A 20,574-nucleotide genomic window follows, 5' to 3' on the forward strand; every position below is an offset into this window, starting at 1 on the left:
CTATCAATTGTTGAATCTAGGTATTAGGCATATGGACATTTATTGTACTTTCAACATTTTATTAATGCTTAAAATTTTTTATAATAAAATATTTTAGAAGACTAGACACTTTTTTTAGAGAGTATCTTAGTTTAGAAAGCAGATGTAACTTCAGAAGAAAACAAAAACTGTATGTCAGCAGATTTGAGCACTGAACCTACCAGTGTAGATCAGTTTACCCTGGAAAGAGGGTAGAAGGTATAGTCTTCAGTTACTGAAAAAATTGTAATTTTAGTAAATACTATTTATAGTTTATCCTAAGAAAATTTTGCCTTTGTCTTCTGGTATGAAAAGATTTACTATCATAGAAGATGCCTGATTAAAAGAATAGACATTAGAAAATTAAATACAGACTTCTGAGAATATTCGTGCTGATGTATTATTATTAATCTGTTAAACCCTACATTATTTAAAGATTGTATTATTCTTTTTTAGAAGGTTTTGCCTCATGTAACTTTAATAATATGTATAAAATGTTTATTTCTTCTACATAGATGACTACTCGTGTTGATGGTCATTCCTGGGCTCTTTCTGCAATAGATGAGTTCAAAGTAGATAAGATAATCACACCCTTAAATAAGGATCATATTCCCATAACTGACTCACCAGTTGTTGTACAGCAGCACATGTTGCCTCCAAAGAAGTTTGTTCTCCTCTCAGCACAGGTATTTACATCATCTGTTAAGGTGGAGAGAAAAAGAAGAGAAGCCATATTTAACGTTTTGGTCAAAGTATTCTGCAGTAGTTCCTTAATAGAGTCGTTTACCTAAGTACTTAGGAATGTTTATTCTTAAAATATTCTTAAGGAATAGTTTATAAATACCAAAAATGCGGGCCTTCTCTAGTTGTGGCAAGGGGGGGGCTCTTCATTGCAGTGCACAGGCTTCTCATTGCGTTGGCTTCTCTTTGTTGTGGAGCACGGGCTCTAGGCACACGGGCTTCAGTAGTTGTGGCACACGGGCTCAGTAGTTGTGGCTTGCAGGCTCTAGAGCTCTAGAGCGCAGGCTCAGTAGTTGCTCCGCGGCATGTGGGATCTTCCTGGACCAGGGCTCAAACCTGTGTCCCCTGCATCGGCAGGCGGATTTTTAACCACTGCGCCACCAGGGAAATCCAAGAGCTTGCTGTTTATAAAGTATTGCTATTATACTTTTTCTAAAGTAGCATTTCTATCAATAGTATTCAGCATAAAATTAGTAAAACAAGCTATGTTTATTTCTTATCATGTAGTCCTCACTTGTTAAAAAAAAGAATCTTTTAGTATTTATTTTTTGAGTAGCGATGCATTGACAATTCCACTGGTAAGCAGAGGGGTATACACAATAAAATCTCCCTTCTGGTTTGGGTCCCCTCCCTACAGACACCCATGTCATCAGAATCTATATCTTTCCAGATATATGTTATGATATCAATATACAAACAATACAAGTATATTTATAAACACACATTAGCATATTGTATGCAGTGTTTTATACTTTGCTTTTTATGTTTCAAAGATACATTTTAGATATCTTTCCATAGTAATATATAAATAACTTTCTCATTCTATTTTATATTTGAAAGGCATTCCTTTATATGGATGTACCATATTTAACTAGGCCCCTATTAATAGATCATCTTTTGCCTTTAAAAATAATGCTGCGGGCTTCCCTGGTGGCACAGTGGTTGAGAGTCCGCCTGCTGATGCAGAGGACACGGGTTCATGCCCTGGTCCGGGAATATCCCACATGCTGCGGAGCGGCTAGGCCCGTGAGCCATGGCCGCTGGGCCTGTGCGTCCGGAGCCTGTGCTCCACAATGGGAGAGGCCACAACAGTGAGAGGCCGGCGTACCACAAAAAAATAAAAATAAAAAAAAATAATGCTGCAACCTTGTGCATATATCGTTTTGCCTGTGTGTGAGTAAAGCTGTAGAATTACATCTACTGGATCAAAAAGTATGTGTGTTTATCAATTTGATAGATGTTGCCAGGTTCCCTGTATATATACATACATTCACTATCAGTGAATGTTGAGTGCTTGTTTCCTTACATCCTGTGCAAGTACAATATGCCGTTGTATTAAGAGTGAGATTGACTGTCTGTTCTAGTGTTTATTTTTCTGTGAATTGTCTGTTCCTGTTCTATATCCACTTTTCTATTAAGTTGTCTTTTTCTTTTTTATTTATAGAGGCTCTTTATATGTCAAGGAAACTAACTTTTTGTGATTTAGTCTCAGACATTTTTCCTGGTTTGCCATCTTATTTTGTTTACTGAGATTTTTTTTCCCATGTGGATAAGTTTATAAGTAGTTGAAATACTCAGTTTTTTGGGGGGATTTCTATTGAAGTTTAAAAAAAAAAGACTGTCCGCACTCTGAAGTTCATAAAATAATTCACCCAGAGTTTCTTCTACTACTGTTACAGTTTTATTTTGTCCTGTCTGTTTGGAATTTATCCTGTTTTAGGTATGAGTATGGATCCAGCTTCATTTTTTCCCAAAGTGGACATACTTGTGCCAACATGATTAATGAAATATCTAACTTTGATCCTTTAGTTTGAGGGGCAGCTTTTATCATATATTAAATTCTAGTGCTTACTTGAGCCTATATCAGAACTTTCTGTTTTGTTCCACTTATCTCACTGTTTATTCATGTGCTAATACCATGCATAAGATAAAGGTTTATAATATGTTTGTGTCTGACAGAGCCTGCACCCTTTTGCTTTACTTTTTTAGCGGGGAGGGGCAGTGTTCTCTTATTAAGTTTTCTGCATGGATATATAGATCCAGTATGGGCTAGGAATTGAAGTGTAGATGATCTTTTTGACCAGTTTACTTCATATTCTTGAAGTTACTTTTTTGTTTCATTGCTTTTATTAAATAAGGTAGCAAGGTCAGTTGCTACTAGCCATGCTTGATAAATCTATTATTCATCCTCTTTCTTTTTGAACTTCTTAGGGGAGTCTTATGTTTCATAAACTTAGACCTGTAGATCAACTGAGGCATCTACTTGTGAGTAATGTGGGTGGAGATGGAGAAGAGATTGAAAGATTCTTTAAATTACATCAGGTAATTATTTATACCTTTTTTTTTATTGTGATGATATTATGTAAGTTAGGATCAAAATACTGTGGTTAATACCAGTCTTCCTTTCTTTGCCTTAATCACTGTATGTGTACTGGTACTTGGGAGCAGTATTAATATGCTATAAAGGTTTATGGTAAATGCTCAGATTTTCTGTTTTTGATAAATTCTTATCATTAAAGTGTACTAGTAAGAGTGTGATGTCCAAATTATATGATGAATGTATTTTTATTAAAAGGACAAGATATTTATAGATAAATAACTTTTTTAATTAAAACCTTTTTTTTTTTTTTTTTTTTTTTTTTTTTTGCTTAATGACATGAGGAAAAAACTTGAGGCAGTGATGATGGGGACTTTAGTATTTTAAGCCACAACTAGAAATGATGAAGTAAAACTGGGAATGCTTAGTTTAAAATCAGGAATATCAGATCAAAGTTAAATATACACACTCTGAATTCAAACTACCAGCTCTACCATCAGAGTAGATTACTTGAATTCTCTGAGCTTCCATTTCCTCATGTGTAAAATGTGTATTAAATTATAATATGTGGAGTGAGGATTAATATGCTCTAAACTCTTAAAATAGTGCCTGGCACATGACAAGTACTTAATAAATGTTAGCTATTATTGTTATTTTCTAAAAGGTTAAAACACCATGAGAAAAAAACCCGGGAGTAGTGGGGGACTAAACCAGAAACTAAAGTAGAATCTAGATAAAAAGAAAAAGAGACCATCCTTTAATAACAGCGCCTATGATAAACTTTAAAACCAATAGTGTTTACTTCTCCATTTTCATACCAGCTTATTTCATTCATTCAGCAAATATTTATCAAGTACCTGCTCTGTGCTAGGCACGGGTTTAAACACTGGATACAGAAGTAAACAAAACTTCTTTTGAAATGTTTATGTTTTACATAAGGAAAGATACTCTTTTTTTACAGGAAGACCAGGCCTGTGCAACTTGCCTTATTCTTGCTTGTTCCACTGCTGCCTGTGACAGAGAAGTATCTGCTTGGGCCACTCGGGCTTTCTTCAGGTATATATCACTTTCTTTTGTTCTTGGCCACTGTTTATTAATGGTTGCATTGGCTAATGTGGTTGTTCAAGGGTTTGCAAAACAGTTGAGCAACTATATAGGCAAGTTAGTAAAATTTAAATTGGAAAGGTGATAATACTACTGGAAGCAACTAGATTAGCATAATTTATGCATTGTTACTCTTTCTCTGGATTCTCTTCTCCAACTTCTTCTGTCTAGTCTTCTACCTCAGTTATTATCTCATCTATCTTTTCTACTTCCTCAAACACTTCTAGTTCTGCTTTATGTGTATCATTTGCATTGAGAGATTGAGTCACTTTTAGAAAACTTGGTATCAAAGAGATATTATTTGGAAAATATTTAGCTAAGAATAAATTTAAAATGAAATTTTGTTTAAAAGAATTTTTTGAGTAGTCTAACCATAATCTAGTATGAAAATTACAGTACCATATACTTATTAAATACATTCTATGCATTGCAGACTCTTCTTTAGAAATTCCCAGAGTCCCTTATGATTCTTCTTGTTAGCAATTTGAAGTCAACATTTACTAAATAAGTATTTTATTATGTATCTGTGTATATTTCACTGTCAACACAATGCATTTAAAGTCTCTAATTTTTTTTAAATATTTATTTATTTATTTATTTATGGCTGCGTCGGGTCTTTGTTGCTGCATGTGGGCTTTCTCTAGTTACGGCGAAAGGGGACTACTCTTCATTGAGGTGCACAGGCTTCTCATTGCAGTGGCTTCTCTTGTTGCGGAGCACGGGCTGTAGGCGCGTGGGCTTCAGTAGTTGTGGTGCTTGGGCTCAGTGGTTGTGGCTCGCGGGCTTTAGAGCACAGGCTCAGTAGTTGTGGTGCACAGGCTTAGTTGCTCTGTGACGTGTGGGATCTTCCTGGACCAGGGATTGAACCCATGTCCCCTGCATTTACAGGCAGATTGTTAACCACTGTGCCACCAGGAAAGTCTCTAGTGTTTAAAGCATTTATTTTGAAGCTAAGCAGGACTTGAAACAGTTCGAGCTTTTAAGATGTATAGTTTCACTGAATAAACTCAGCCCCTGTTGTCATAAAAATAGGTATGGTGGTGAAGCACAGATGAGATTTCCAGCCACTCTCCCCGCTCCAAGTAATGTTGGTCCCATCCTGGGGTCTCCTGTCTACTCTGGTGAGTATGAAACGTTGAAATGAAACTGTTTCTAATAGAGTTGAATTTTAGAAGCTTTGTAGTATATTTTAATGGATAAAAAATTTCATTGTATTTTCTTTACTGCTACTGCATTATTAGGGAATAATTCTATAGACGTCTGACTCTTAGTGTTATGATATATTAATATTGAATCTTTAGTGTATACTGGGAAACAAAATAAGGTATAACCAGTAGTATTTACAGAACTCATTTGTTATTTATTCAAAAGGAAAGAGTTGAGAGGTTTAATAACAAACTCCTACCTCAATGTTTTCCAAAGTGGGGATTGTTAGAAAGCTGCTGGGAAATGAGTCCCTAATTCTTGAATATATTATGGGTGGTGCCACTCCTCACTCTTACACTTAGAAACAGTTTCTGTGTCTAATTTTGATCAGATACAAAAAAACTGGGAGATAATTTTATAAATCTTTATATTCTTCTTTCTTTTTAGGTTCTCCTGTTCCTAGTGGTAGTACATACCTGAATCCATCCTTTTTGGGAACACCATCTCAAGGTACCTCTTTTCTTTGTTTTAGGTTGCTACTACTATTCTTTTTGAGGAGCTAACATTGTGAATTACTATTCTTAATGCTTAGAATGGGAAAGATTAACTTGTCCTTTTCCCCTGAAAATAATGTAGTTTAATAGAAGTGGCATCCAAGCAAGTATTGGCATTTGGCCATGAATGCCTTTACTTAGTGGACCTGGAAAGCCCCCTTTTTGAGTATCAGGACTTAATTACCAGCCCTGAACTGTATAATTAGTCCTGTTTTACTCCCAGCATTAATGTGCAGTGATTGCAAGCTTGTTTTCCTTTTCATCCTGCATTGCCCACACTTGAAAGCCAACTTGGGAGTTCCTCTCCAAGTCTAAATCTCTCTTCTTATCAAGGAAAACCAAATTAAATAACTATTTATTTCAGTATTTTTGTAATTGTTTTTACCTATGGGTCTAGGGACAACTGACTTGGGTTATTGAGAATTCTGAATATTTAAGGTTAAGTTTAAAGATTTGTTTTTCTTACGTGTGTACAAGGTGTTCATCCTCCTGCTATGTCAACTCCAGTGTGTGCTATGGGAAATCCAGCAACTCAGGCCACAAGTATGAGTTGTATGGCTGGACCAGAGATTGTGTACTCTGGAAAACACAATGGTATTTGCATTTACTTTTCTCGAATCATGGGGTAAGTTTTTCATGGGATAATTAACTATTGCTTACCTTGTTCTATTGTGTATAGTTGAACATTTTTAACTTTAAATTTGGGACATCATTTGTGCCTACTAAACTTTACTTATAGTTTAAGCTCACTTGTCCATTAATAAGATTGCTTTCTGTCATTCAGCTTTTTTATTATCTAACCATCTATATTTGTTACTGTGTTTTATATATGTATATATATCTTCAAAATATATCTACATATACTAATATGTAGTGTAACAAACCACCCCATAACTCAGTGACATGTGTCTGCAAGTCAGTTAGGCAGTTTTGGTCTTGGCTAGGCTCACAATGCATTTGAAATCAGCATTGAGGTTGAAGAGAGTTGTGTCACTCTTGACTGGACTCTCACATGTTTAGGGTTATGTTTGTGTGTTGGTCTAGAACGGCCTCAGCTGAGACAGCTGGATTGTTCTCCACATGGTCTCTCATCCTCTAGCAGGCTAGTCAGGGATCATAGACTTGGTGGTGGTAAGGTTCCATGAGAGAGAGTAGAAACTTGCAGAGCCTCAGGATGCCTGGGCTCAGAATAGGTCTGCTATCACTTCTGCCTGACTTACTTGGCAGGGGGACATCTCCAAGCCAGCCCAGATTCAAAAAGTGGGAAATAGACTCCTCGTTATAAAGGAGGCATCAGAGTCATATTGTAAAGAGGATAGGTGTGGGGAGGGATAAAGAATTACAGCCATTTTTCAATCATTCTACCAGATCCACTTAATTATCATATCTGGTGTGTATTTTTCTTAGATTTGAGTTGTATGCTTTCATATGAATCATTTGCTTAAAAATGTGAAACAGTGCAGAACTCACTTTATAAGCTTCCTTGTTTCCAATTTATTACCCAGGGTCTTTGATTTTTCTTCAACAGTATTTCATTATGTGAAATGACTTAGATCTGTCAGGTTTGGAAATTTTCCTGGTTTTTTTGTTCTTTCAGATAACTTAGTAAAATGTTAAATGAAGTCATTGCTACACTTTAAAAACTAAATAAACACATAGAAAGGAATTTACTACTTACTGTAATTGTTTTTATTCATCTACAGCACAATCATTAAAACATTTTTTGTTCCAGAAACATCTGGGATGCTAGTTTAGTTGTGGAGAGAATATTCAAGAGTGGCAACAGAGAGATCACTGCAGTAAGTGTGTTATATAAATAACAGTATTCCATTATCTCTGTGGAGCCAGTTTACGTTATTAATGGGGAAGTAGATTGTTTTATATCTCTTGATGTTATAAACAACATGCAATGATTATTCCTTTATATACATGTTTGTGTACTTGTCCAGTAAACTGTTCACCCCCTGAGTTACATCTCAGCTCTGTCACTTACTAATGATGAGTAAATTTCTTAACATTTCAGAGCCTGATATCTCACAGTAAAATGAGAATGTATCTCCCTCATAACATTGTTATGAGGGCTAAATAGAATCAGTCCTAATACTTAATATTGCTCAAAGTTACAATTTAATGTATTGCTTATATGTCCCCAAACTCCAAGAACCTAGCACTAATTTCCATGTATTGGTGTACTTTCCAGAGTGCTTTAAGAAACACAGAAATTTGTACTATCATAAATTCAGGTATTAAAGGTTTTTTTTTAATGTGAAGTATGCATGCAATTTATTTTAAGCTTTTTTTCTTTTTAAGATGGAAAGATACTAAATATCTTTTTTAAAGTTCTAAATTTTAAAGTTTCTCAGAATCAGAATGTATTAACATAGTATGTGATTCCATTTGTGTGAATTTTGAACAGGCAAAACCGGTCTATATTCTATGATAGAGGTAAGAAAAGTGGTCGGTTACCTAGGAGGTAGAATGACTAATGACTAGAAAAGGGGCAATAGGGAACTTTTTTGGGTGTTGGAAATACCCTATATTGTGATCTGGGTGGTGACTCTATAAAGATGTAAAAAGTTATCAAGGTATTCACTTAAGATTTGTGTATTTTACTGTCTGTAAATTATACCTCATTAAAACCAGAGCAGCAGGGGGTGGAGGGATGTGGGTGTCCAGCCCTTTATTCTGGTCACCAAGTATAAATTGATAAAAGAAATAACTTTACTGTTTATGAAGATAGGGTACCTTAGAATTAAAACTTCATGTTCAATTATGGGTATACAGCATATGTGTTTTTTATAGAAGCTTTTTTTTCATTGTTTTTAAATGTTTGAAAATATTTCCTTTCTTTCAGATTGAAAGTAGTGTTCCCTCCCAGCTGCTGGAGTCAGTGCTACAAGAACTGAAAGGTTTGCAAGAATTTCTAGACAGAAACTCCCAGTTTACAGGAGGACCATTAGGAAATCCAAAGTAGGAATAAATAAGATTTATTTCCCTTTTTATTCTGAGATTTAATTTACATGTTATAAAATTCATCCTTTTAAAAAGTTTCATGGTTTTTAGTATATTCATAAAGTTAAACTATCATCACCACTATCTAGTTCCAGAACATTTCCATCACACCAAAAAGAAACCCTATGCCCATTAGCAGTCGCTCCATGTCTTAATTCAAGCTGAAATAACAAAGATACCATAAACTGACTGGCTTAGACAACAAACATTTATTTTTCATAGTTCTGGAGGCTGGAAGTCTGAGATAGGGTGCCAGCATGGTCAAGTTCTGGTGAGGACCTTCTTCCTGGTTTGCAGACAGCTGCTTTCTTTTTGTGTCGTTACATGGCAGAGAGAAAACCAGACAGCAAGTCCTCTGGTTTTTTCTTAGAAGGGTAGTAATCTTATCATGGGTCTCCACCTTCATGAGCTCACCGAAACTTAATTACCTCCCAAAGGCCATACCTCCAAAAATACCATCGCTTTGAGGATTACTATGAATTTGGTGGGACACATTCAGTTAGTAACACTGCAAAGTTGTCTTTCCCCTAGTCCCTGGCAAATACTAATCCACTCTCTGTTTCTATGGATCTGCCATATTTTGGATCTTTTATGTAAATGCAGATATACAGTATGTGGCCTTTTGTTTCTGGCTTTTCTCTTAGCATAATATTTTCATGTTCATATATTGTAGTGTATATCAGTACTTGGTTTCATTTTTCAGTTCATTTTTCAGTTTCATTTTTCAGTTCATTTCAGTTTCATTTTTCAGTTCATCGTTTGATGCACATTTGCCTTGTTTCACCATTTTTTCTTTTTCTTTTTTTTAATTGATTTTTTTGTTTTTTATTGAAGTATAGTTGATTTACAATGTTGTATTTCAGCTTTTTGGCTATTATGAATAATGCTGATATGCACATTCCTGTAAAAGTTTTTGCGTGGACACGTGTTTAGGATGAACCTTTTTTGTTGCTGTTGTTATAAAAGTAATATGGACTTATAAAAAATTCACATCACTCCCCTGATGAATTAATTTGAAGTATGACAATATAAACTTTCAAATCATATGTGAACATACATGAATATATGAATATACACACATGTATATGAATATATATTCATATATGAATATACATTTCTTTTTTAATACAATTTTTAAAGCTTATACTCCATTTACAATTACTAAAAAATAATTGGCAAAAAATAAATAAATAAATAAATAATTGGCTATATTCCTTGTGTTTTACAATACATCCTCATAGCCTGTCTTATACCCAGAAGTTTGTACCTCTCACTTCCCTACCCTTATATTGCCCACCCCTCCACCCCCTCCCCACTGGTGACCACTTGTTTGTTCTATATATCTGTGAGTCTGCTTCTTTTTTGTTATATCCACCAGCTTGTGTATTTTTTAGATTCCACATATAAGTGATATACAGTATTTGTCTTTCTCTGATTTATTTCACTTAGCATAATGCTCTGCAAGTCCATCCATGTTGCTGCAGATGACAAAATTTCGTTCTTTTTTATGGCTGAGTAGTAGTCCACTGTAAAAATAGGATCTAAGTAGGCATACTTTTTGTGAAACATTGTTTACATTCAGTACATTCTTTAGAGCATTCCAAAAATCAATAGAATAAATTTTGTATTGGCTACATGTTATTCCATTATATTCAAGCAATTAGTGGTATAACTCTATGCGTAATTAGGTTGTTTCTATTTCTTGATGGTATAAACAGGGTTCAGTGAGTATTTTTTATACATGTTTGTGTACTTGTTCAGTAATATTCAGATGAATTTCTTTAGAAGTAAAATTTTGGGATATAAGAGCTTTTAAAAATGTTGGTATGTAGTATTTGGTTGTCCCCTGAGAAGGTTATACCAATTATTTTTAGCCTTCAGAACTCTTTTAAGTGTATCTTAACATGTATATATTGATTTCTAGCCCTTGCCACTTTTTTTTTTTTTTTTTTTGCGGTACGCAGGCCTCTCACTGTTGTGGCCTCTCCCGTTGTGGAGCACAGGCTCCGGACGCGCAGGCTCAGCGGCCATGGCTCACGGGCCCAGCCGCTCCGCGGCATGTGGGATCTTCCCGAACCGGGGCACGAACCCGTGTCCCCTGCATCGGCAGGCGGACTCTCAACCACTGCGCCACCAGGGAAGCCCCCTTGCCACTTTTTAATTCAGTTTAAGAATCTTTGTCTTTTAACTCCATCTCATTTTGTTGGGGTTAATTAAATGTTTGATCTGTTTCTCACCATCCTGAACTGTTTCTCACCATCCTGAACAGTATACTGGGGGGAACCCAGTATACTTTGTGGGCTTTGTTGTGGTTTGGGGTTTGTTTGTTTGTTTTTCTCCCCTTCCGTTTTACTGGATTGATTTAAAAGTTTTATGTATGACTTTTCTTCTTCTGATAGTTAGTTTTAAATTCTGAAAAATATACATCTCAGTCATCATTAGTTGAACAGAATCTGTTATCTTACCTCCTTCCCCTACCCTCTACCACTGTCCTTCTTCCTACATAGCTGGAATTTTAGTTGGAAGGTGGTTGTTTTTTCTTTTTCTTTTCCACCATTATATTATTCTTCTGTTAATAGTTTCTAAGCAGTTTATTGAATTTACAATTAAAGTCTCAATTATAACCTTCGATTTTGTAACCTACTACTTTGCTAATATCTCTTTACTATTTTTAGTAGTTTTTTTCATTGAGTTTTTTGGATTTTTCAAATATGTCATCCTGTCATCTGCAAATAGAGATAGTTCTACCATTTTCTTTCTAACTCTAGTTGCTTTCTTCTGTTTGCATAGGCTAATATCTCCAACATAGTGTTAAAGAGTGGAGATAATGGTGCGCATCCTGCTCTTATTCCTGACTTCAGTGGGAAAGTGTGTAGTGTTTCCCCACTAAAGAAGATGCCTAGATATAGTTTAACATGATAAGAAAGTATCCATCCATTTCTATTTTATTGAGTATTTTTATAAAGTGAGTATTGAAGTATGTCAAATGTATTGTCTACATCTTATAGAGATGATTGTATAATTTTTTTCCTTACCTTTATTAAGAGATTTCCTAATTTCAACCAACCCTCACAACATTAGTCTCACCGAGTATGGGAATTTTTAAATAGCTTTTTTTTTTTTTTTTTTTGCGGTACGCGGGCCTCTCACTGTCGTGGCCTCTCCCGTTGCGGAGCACAGGCTCCGGACGCGCAGGCTCAGTGGCCATGGCTCACGGGCCCAGCTGCTCCGCGGCATGTGGGATCCTCCCGGACCGGGACACGAACCCGTGTCCCCTGCATCGGCAGGCAGACCCCCAACCACTGCGCCACCAGGGAAGCCCCTAAATAGCTTTTTGAGATAAAACTTACATACCATAAAATTCACTTGTTTTAAATCGGTTCAGTGATTTAGTAAATATATAGAATTTCTTCAGTCATGACAACAATCCATTTTTAGACCACATCCGTCTTGTTCATTTGCAGTCACTCCCCATTTCTGCCCTTCAGCCCCAAACAATTACTAATGTATTCTGTTTCTGTAGATCTACATATTCTTGACATTTCATATAAATGGAATCATACAGTGTGTGGTCTTCAGAGTCTTAGTATCTTTGCTTTGCTTCTTTGGGTATGTTCCATGCACATACAGCCTGGGAGGTGAGCCCAGAAGTTGTGTTCGTCTTCCTCAGAATTAGGGGATCTCCTCCTCCAGCCTCTTCTTGCTCTGATTTCCCATATATTCCCTAGCTCCCAGAGGCCTCTTTTACTGGTCCTCTGGATAGAAAGTCAGTGTTTTCTCCTAGTTTTCACTGTCTTATCATACAGCTTTGCAGAAGTGGTGGTGCCTTTGGGGCAAAGCATCAAGAGAAATAACTTTTTGAACCACACGGCCCCCTTTTCTCAGTTCTTCTGCTCCAGTGTTTCTCAACCTTGGCACTGTAGACATTGTAGACTAGATAACTCTTGGTGCTGGGGACTGTCTTGTGCATTGTAGGATGTTTAGGATTATCCTTGGCCTCTGCCTACTAGATACCAGTAGCTCTCCCCAGTTATGACTCGAAATGTCTCCAGACATTGCTGAATGTTCCTTGGGAGTTTTACTCACCATACTGTTTTGAGACTCAGTTCACCTTTGGACAGAGCCTGAAGATAAAGGAGTTGGGGGGAACCCAGTATACTCACCTCCATATGGATTATCATTCGAGTTTTGACTTCCCCTCATCAATCTGTGTGCTATTTAGAGTCCTCAGGTGAATAGTTGCTTTTTGTATCGTGTCCAGAGTTCCCACTTGTAGTCAGTGAGAGAGACTGTAACAGGCTTACTCCATCTTGGCCAGCACCATCAGTTGAGTTTTTTATTTAGTATCATTATGTGAATCTGGTTTCAAACGTATTTAATGTGTTTTAATCCATTGCAGGTTGTTTTTTCAATGGAAAATTGTCCCAACCTTTTGCCTCTTCAGACTGCTCTGGAGTCCTTTTTGACAGTATTTGGTAGCATCTTTGCTTTCTAGCGTGACAGGACATTTCAGGCTCATTTGGTACAATTCTTGCCCTAGAACTGGATTTGGCCATTTCTCTAGGGAGCCCTAGTTTCTTTTGGTAGGAAAGGGTATTAGAGACTACAGCTAGAGGTATTAATTCCTACTGGTCATGCTATACGTTGTTTTGTTTTTTATTTTTTTTAAAACAACAAAATTATGAGTTTGTATTGTTTTTCAGTTCAGCTTTAAGATTAAAGAGAATTTGCTCAGTTTCTTTTATAGTATAGTTGTATTGCTTTTACCCTAAAAATTTTGTTTTCTAACAACATTGACTTAATCACTTATGAACCTCATCCAACAGTGTACCTGTTATAGCTTCAGTAGTCATACTTTTTTTTTTTTTGCCATGCTCCATGGCTTGCAGGATCTTAGTTCCCCCATCAGGGATCGAACCCGTGCTCCCTGCATGGAGTCTTAACCACTTGACTGCCAGGGAAGTCCCTCTTTTTTATTTTAAATGGAAGTATAGTCCATTTACAGTATTATATTGGTTTCAGGTGTACAGCATTGTGATTCAATATTTTTACAGATTATACTCCATTGGAAGTTATTACAAAATAATGGCTATAATTCCCTGTGCTATACAGTACAGCCTTTTTGCTTATCTATTTTTTACATAGTATTTTGTATCTCTTAATCTCATACCTGTAATTTGCCCCTTCCCTCTTCCCCCTCCCACTTAGTAACCACTAGTTTGTTTTCTATGCCTGTGAGTCTGTTTCTGTTTTGTATATACATTTTTTGTTTAAGTTCATCATTCTTTTCTTTGCATCCCTGAAGTTGCATTAAGAGCTGAAATAATCAGATTCTTCACCAAATGAGCACCAAATGCTTTTATTAGCTCATTTCTCTCAGTGACCAGTATTTCCTGACAGCAGGTTCTTTGCTTTTCACTTTTGTCCTGAAGTTTTCATATCTGTAAAATGGTATTCTTAATAATACGTACCTTATAGAGTTGTTGTATTATGTTAAATCATTGGTGGGGACAGAAAGCAAGTGTTTGATAAATGGAAGCTATTGTTATTAACCATTTACTCTCAGTGAAAATTTAAGCATCTGAGAGATTAAAATGCTCCAGATGTAAATTGTTGTATTGATTTGTCAGTGATTATTTCACTAATCTACAGAGGAAAAGAATATTTACAACATATTCCAGTTCACTATATACAGAATAGGCAAATTTGTAGAATCAGAAAGTAGATGAGCTGTTGCTTAGGGTAGGGCGGGGGAAATGAGAATTGACTGCTAATGGAAAGTGAGTAAAAATGTTCTAAAATTAAGTTGTGGTGATAATTGCACAACCCTTTGAATATACTTTCTGGAATTTTTGTTTCAGTACTACTGCCAAAGTGCAGCAGAGGCTGATAGGATTCATGCGCCCTGAAAACGGAAATACCCAGCAAATGCAACAGGAGCTGCAGAGGAAGTTTCATGGTAAATTATTGCTTCTGATCAGTTAAATGTACATGACCCCAGTAAAGAGTTTTATTAGGTGAATAGAAAAGTGTGGACATCTCTTGATAAGATCGTTTGTGGTAACAAATATTTTTATTAAAGTAATATTAGTGTGATTTGAAAAGTAAGATGATATGGACATCATGTATTTCCACAACTTTCAGCTCATAAAAGGTTTTCATTTCTTCCACCAGAAAACATGACACACACTTTTTTTTTTTTAACTTTTTTTGGGGGTGGGGGGAGTGCTGCATCCCGTGGCCTGTGGGATCTTAGTTCCCCGACGAGGGATCGAACCCAGGCCCCCTGCAATGGAAGCGAGGAGTCCTAACCGCTGGACCACCAGGGAATTCCCCGATACACACCTTTTTTTAATGAATTTTTTTATTGTGCTAAAATATACATAACATAAAATTTACCGTTTTAACCATTTTTAAGTGTACAGTTCAGTGGCATTCAGTAAGTTAAGTTCACACGATTTCCTGTAGCATGGTGATTGCAAAAAGCACCACTATCCATCTCCAGAATGTTTTCATCTTTCTAGTCTGAAACTCTGTACCCATGAAACAATAACTCCCCATTTTCCCCTGCCCCCAACCCCTGACAGTCACCTTTTTTTTTTTCCTGTCTTTGAATTTTACTACCCTGTGTACCTCATGTAAGTGGAGTCATATAGTATTTGTTTTTTTTTGTGACTGCCTTATTTCACTTAGCATATAATGTCTTCAGAGTTCACATATGTAGTGGCATGTGTTGGAATTTCCTTCCTTTCTGAGACTGAATAGTACTCCATTGTGTGTATCAACCACATTTTGTTTATCCTTTCATTTCTTGGTGGACACTTAGGTTGCCTTCATCTTTGGGGTATTGTGAATAATCCTGCTATGAACATGGTGTACAAATAGAAATTTGAGTCCCTACTTTTAATTGTTTTATTATATATCCTGAAGTGTAATTGCTGGATTATGTGTAATTCTGTTTTTAATTTTTTGAGGAGCCACCATAACTTTTCCATAGCAACTATACCATTGTATTGGTACATTTCCACTGGTAGTACACAAAATATTCCAATTCCTCCACATTGTCACCAATAATTTTTCTCTTTCTTTTTTTTAAAAACCATTTCTATCCTAATGTGTGTGAAGTGGTATTTCTTGGAGAGTTAAAAATGTGAATCAAATGTTAGGTTGTGTTTTTTTATTTATTATAAAAAAGTAACAACTAAAGAAACAGCAAGGGAACTGAAAAGTTCTTATAACCAATAATTATTCCAGATGTGAATTGGCATAGTAATAAAATATTGTTTAAATTTTGCCTGCCATTCAGTTTTTTTTTTAAGTTCTTTTGCCTTCCATTGTTTGAGCCAATTATTCTGGCTGATAGAACTTTGCTAGTTAAGACTCAGCTATTTACTTTTGTTCCAACGTACTTTCTTTCCTTCCTGCTGGACCTAGTTTTCTGTTCACTATTTTGTAAATTCTTCTTTCAGTACTTCTTTTCAAGTAAACTTGACAAAATACAAGCATTGGTAAGGATTTATACAAAGGGGAGCATTCAAATTGCTGACAGTATGCACTGAAATAACCACTTTGGAGAGCAGTTTGATCATATATATTAAAAGCTAAAAATGCATATGCATTCAAAGCCAGCAGTTTCACTTCTAGGTATATATTCAGGAACAGTCTTTATCAGACATTTTCCCCACAATAAGTAATAATTTTTATATTATGACCCAGATGTTTAAAAGCATATACACACAACAGAATTTTAAGAAATAACTATACCTATTTTATACCCTAATATTTTTTTTCCTTTTTCATTCTATTTCCTTTTTAAGGGGAAAAAAAAAATCTGTCATGATTGACTGAATTGATTTCATGATTCACCAATGCATCTTAATTTGAAAAACAGTCGTAGCAAAACCTGACTGTGTTTTTGAGGAGACTTTTTAAGGATATTTATTGCGTTATTGTTGTAGTAGCAAAACATTGGAAACAACAGGAATGTCCTTCATGTGGAAAATGGACCTAATTGTGGTATACTTACATAATGGAACACTCAGCAATTAAAATAAATGTATTGATACTAGATTTTTACTTATCAGTATGGGTAGCCTTGAAAATATAACTGGGCAGAAAAAGCAATGGTGTAAATTGTCTAAAAACAGCAACATTTTTACTGTTTATGTATGCATACACACAGAAGCACTTATATATAGTGAGAGGATAAAACTGTGAATTCAACAACTCATGATCATGGTTGCCTATGAGGGGAGGAAGGAGAACAATGAGGATTTCAACCTTAACTATAGTTGTCGTTATTTGAGATAAAGTGTTGTTTTACTTAAAACAACTTAACCTGTCATTTTTCAAAACTTCATGAGTTGTGTTTTGTAATTAGAGGCTCAACTGAGTGAAAAGGTTTCACTTCAGGCAATCCAGCAGTTGGTTCGAAAATCATACCAGGCTCTGGCTTTATGGAAACTTCTTTGTGAACATCAGTTCACTGCCATTGTAGGAGAACTTCAGAAGGTAGGATATTTTTCCCCCTAAGGTCGTACTATTAATTCTGTGCCTAGTTTGTCTGCTTTTTTTTTGCGGTACGTGGGCCTGTCACTGTTGTGGTGGCTCCCGTTGCGGAGCACAGGCTCCGGACGCGCAGGCTCAGCAGCCATGGCTCACGGGCCCAGCCGTTCCGCGGCATGTGGGATCTTCCTGGACTGAGCACGAAGCCGTGTCCCCTGCATCAGCAGGCGGACTCTCAACTGCTGCGCCACCAGGGAATCCCAGTTTGTCTGCTTTTGAGTGAGCTGTAATCTTTCACTTAGTTTCAGAAGGAGATTATTTTGGGCAGCATTTAGGTTATGATCAAATTAATGTGTTATGAGAAAATTGCACTAAAGCATGATAACTTGAGGGGTTCATTATCAAAACCACAAGTTGTTACAGTATATGAGAACTTCGTTGTGATATGTGAATGAACTCTTACTTTACCAAAAATATTTTTCAAACAGTAGGTTGTAACCTTTATTTGGGCTACAGATCCCTTTGGGAATCTGATCAAAACTCTTTCTCACCACCTTCAAAGGATGCATACAGACACATACATAAAATTTTTGCATGTAATTTCAAGAAGTCCAGTGACCTAAATTAAAATTAAACATTCCTACTTTAAAGAAAAATGTTTGTCACTGTGGAAAATGAATGGTTCTTGCTGTCCTCATTGGAATCCTTTTTAAGGATAAAGGTAATTTGCATTTATCTAAATGTTAGGTCATTTAGGGGGAAGGTATTCCTACCTATTAATTTAATTGTGAGCATTTCTAAACGTACACAAAAGTACAGCAAGTACAACAAATAATCCCCCATACACAATTTATTTTCATTCAACATTTTCACAGTTTTACCAACTTTGCTTAATCTATCCCTTATTTTCTTTTTCTTTACTGAATTATTTTAAAGTAGATCCCTAACATCATGTCCTTTCATTCCTGTATATTTTAATGTGTATTCCTTTGGCCATTTTCTTGAATACCAATGTCATTATCACATTTAGCAATATTACCACTAATTCTTCTGGGTAACATCTAAAATAATGAAATTTCTGTGTCTTAAAAATATCTTTTTATAGATTGGTTCATTCTAATCAGAATCTAAACAGTTGGTTCACTCATTGAATTTGGTTGTTTTTTCTCTTAAATCTCTCAGTCTAGAGCAATTTTCTCTGTCTCTCTCTCTCTCTCTCTCTTTTTGGTGGGGGTGTGTTGCTATTGCCTTGTAGGCATCAGGTCATCAATCTTGTAGAATCCCAACATTCTGAGGTTGTCTTTACCTTCCTTGTAGTGAACTTGTTCGTCTATTTCTTGAATTTTCTATGAAATGGAAGTCAAGTCTACAGAGGCTTGATAAGTTCAGTTTTTTTGTTGTTGTTTGTTTTTTATTTTATTTGTTTTATTTTTGGCTGCATTGGGTCTTCGTTGCTGCGCACGGGCTCTCTGTAGTTGCAGCAAGTGGGAGCTACTCTTTGTCGCGGTGTGCGGGCTTCTCACTGCAGTGGCTTCTCTTATTGCGGAGCACAGGCTTTAGGTGCATGGGCTTCAGTAGTTGTGGCACACGGGCTCAGTAGTTGTGGCTCATGGGCTCTAGATCACAGGCTCAGCAGTTGTGGCGCACGGGCTTAGTTGCTCTGCATCATGTGGGATCTTCCCAGATCAGGGCTCGAACCCATGCCCCCTGCATTGGCAGGTGAATTCTTAACCATGGTGCCACCAGGGAATCCCCAGGTCCATTTATTTGATAAAGAATAGCACGTATTTTTTTTCCTCTTTTAAAAACTCAAGTGAATATGTTTAATTATGAAAGCTATTTCCTTTTCCATGCCAGGTAGAATAATGATTTTTAGTTTTATTGGCTGGTAAGAATAATGTAGGTCAGTTTTTAGCCTAGGTATCTTTTTTGTGATCCACCTTCAAAGCTTTCCTTCCCTATATGCTCAAGGAATGCAAATTAAATATTAATCCCAAAAATTTGAACATAGATTGTCTATTTGCTGAAATTTAGAAAAAAGAAATAGCAGTCAGATCACTAAATAGAATGTTACTATAGTATAAATCACCTCAATACTTTAGAACTCCATTTTAGCAAGCAGATTTGTTTAAATAAGATCAAACTCCAATGTTAGAAGTCCTTGAATAATAGAATTCAAATGTTGTTTTGGAAAAATAAATGTAAGCCCAAGATTATTTAATGTAGCTAATTGATTGTTTTTTCCTGGTTATAACTAAAGTCAGGAGGCCTGTCTCGAATTTTGACTCCACTTGGGTTTTGCTTTCCTCATTTGTAAAGTGAGAGATTTGGAATAGGCATACTGTAGGTTCTTTTACAATTCTCAATGATTCTATGAAAATCTGTAAAATTTTATTATTTTTTATAGTTTAATATATTTTATCTTTTGAATTATAGAGTCTATTAATGTTTTGATATTTTAAATTATTAAATTTCATTCTGTGTGAAAATACAATATTCCTATATTTTTGATCAGAAGAGGATTTTCTTTTATACTCCTAGGAATTTCAAGAACAGTTGAAAATCACCACCTTTAAAGATCTGGTAATCAGGGACAAGGAACTGACCGGGGCATTAATTGCTTCTCTAATCAACTGCTACATCAGAGATAATGCTGCTGTTGATGGCATTAGTTTACACTTACAGGACATCTGCCCACTGCTGTATAGCACTGATGATGCAGTTTGTTCTAAGGTATGATGCTTTGTTACCCGTTTCAGTGTTTCTTACAGGAGGTTTCATGGTATGATGAAAGCACACTAGAATTGTAATCAGGAACTGTTGTCTTTTGTTTGACATACGACCTTGGGTAGGTCTTTTAACCTTCCATGGTGTCAGGATCCTCATCTGTGTAAGAAAGACATTGGAATATATTATTTCTTAAAATCCGTATATAACTTTTTCATAAAGAATCTTTGATAGTATTTTCTAGACGGTATTTAAAAAATGGTTAACTATGCCTTTCCTTAAAAATTAAGAAAAAATCACTAAAACTCTGTAATAAATTAGAGCTAATTGGGCAATTTTTATTGATCCTTTCCTACAGGTGAAAAAAATTTTAAAAATCAGTGTTGCTCGGACTGCCTGCTGACCAATAATGTATTGACTAGGCAAGAGATTTACCAGTCAAAAGCTGTC

At 35.9% G+C, this 20,574-nt stretch overlaps 1 protein-coding gene across 2 annotated transcripts in view; it reads left to right on the forward strand.

Annotated features, from left to right (window-relative positions):
- NUP155 (nucleoporin 155) overlaps window positions 1-20,574 on the forward strand; it is a 62,023-nt gene that overhangs the window by 23,578 nt on the left and 17,871 nt on the right. For both annotated transcript variants that reach the window (XM_027092673.1, XM_027092674.1), the window contains exons 13-23: window positions 534-704; window positions 2,971-3,081; window positions 4,038-4,132; window positions 5,213-5,301; window positions 5,774-5,836; window positions 6,358-6,505; window positions 7,613-7,679; window positions 8,735-8,850; window positions 14,754-14,851; window positions 17,273-17,403; window positions 19,939-20,130. In XM_027092673.1, coding sequence (XP_026948474.1) covers window positions 534-704; window positions 2,971-3,081; window positions 4,038-4,132; window positions 5,213-5,301; window positions 5,774-5,836; window positions 6,358-6,505; window positions 7,613-7,679; window positions 8,735-8,850; window positions 14,754-14,851; window positions 17,273-17,403; window positions 19,939-20,130 — 1,281 coding nt within the window. The remainder of the gene's footprint in view (window positions 1-533; window positions 705-2,970; window positions 3,082-4,037; window positions 4,133-5,212; window positions 5,302-5,773; window positions 5,837-6,357; window positions 6,506-7,612; window positions 7,680-8,734; window positions 8,851-14,753; window positions 14,852-17,272; window positions 17,404-19,938; window positions 20,131-20,574) is intronic.

This window comes from Aethalodelphis obliquidens, unplaced genomic scaffold (genome assembly GCF_003676395.1).
Source record: "Aethalodelphis obliquidens isolate GAN/ISIS:26980383/991018 unplaced genomic scaffold, ASM367639v1 scaffold80, whole genome shotgun sequence".
NCBI lineage: Eukaryota > Metazoa > Chordata > Mammalia > Artiodactyla > Delphinidae > Aethalodelphis > Aethalodelphis obliquidens.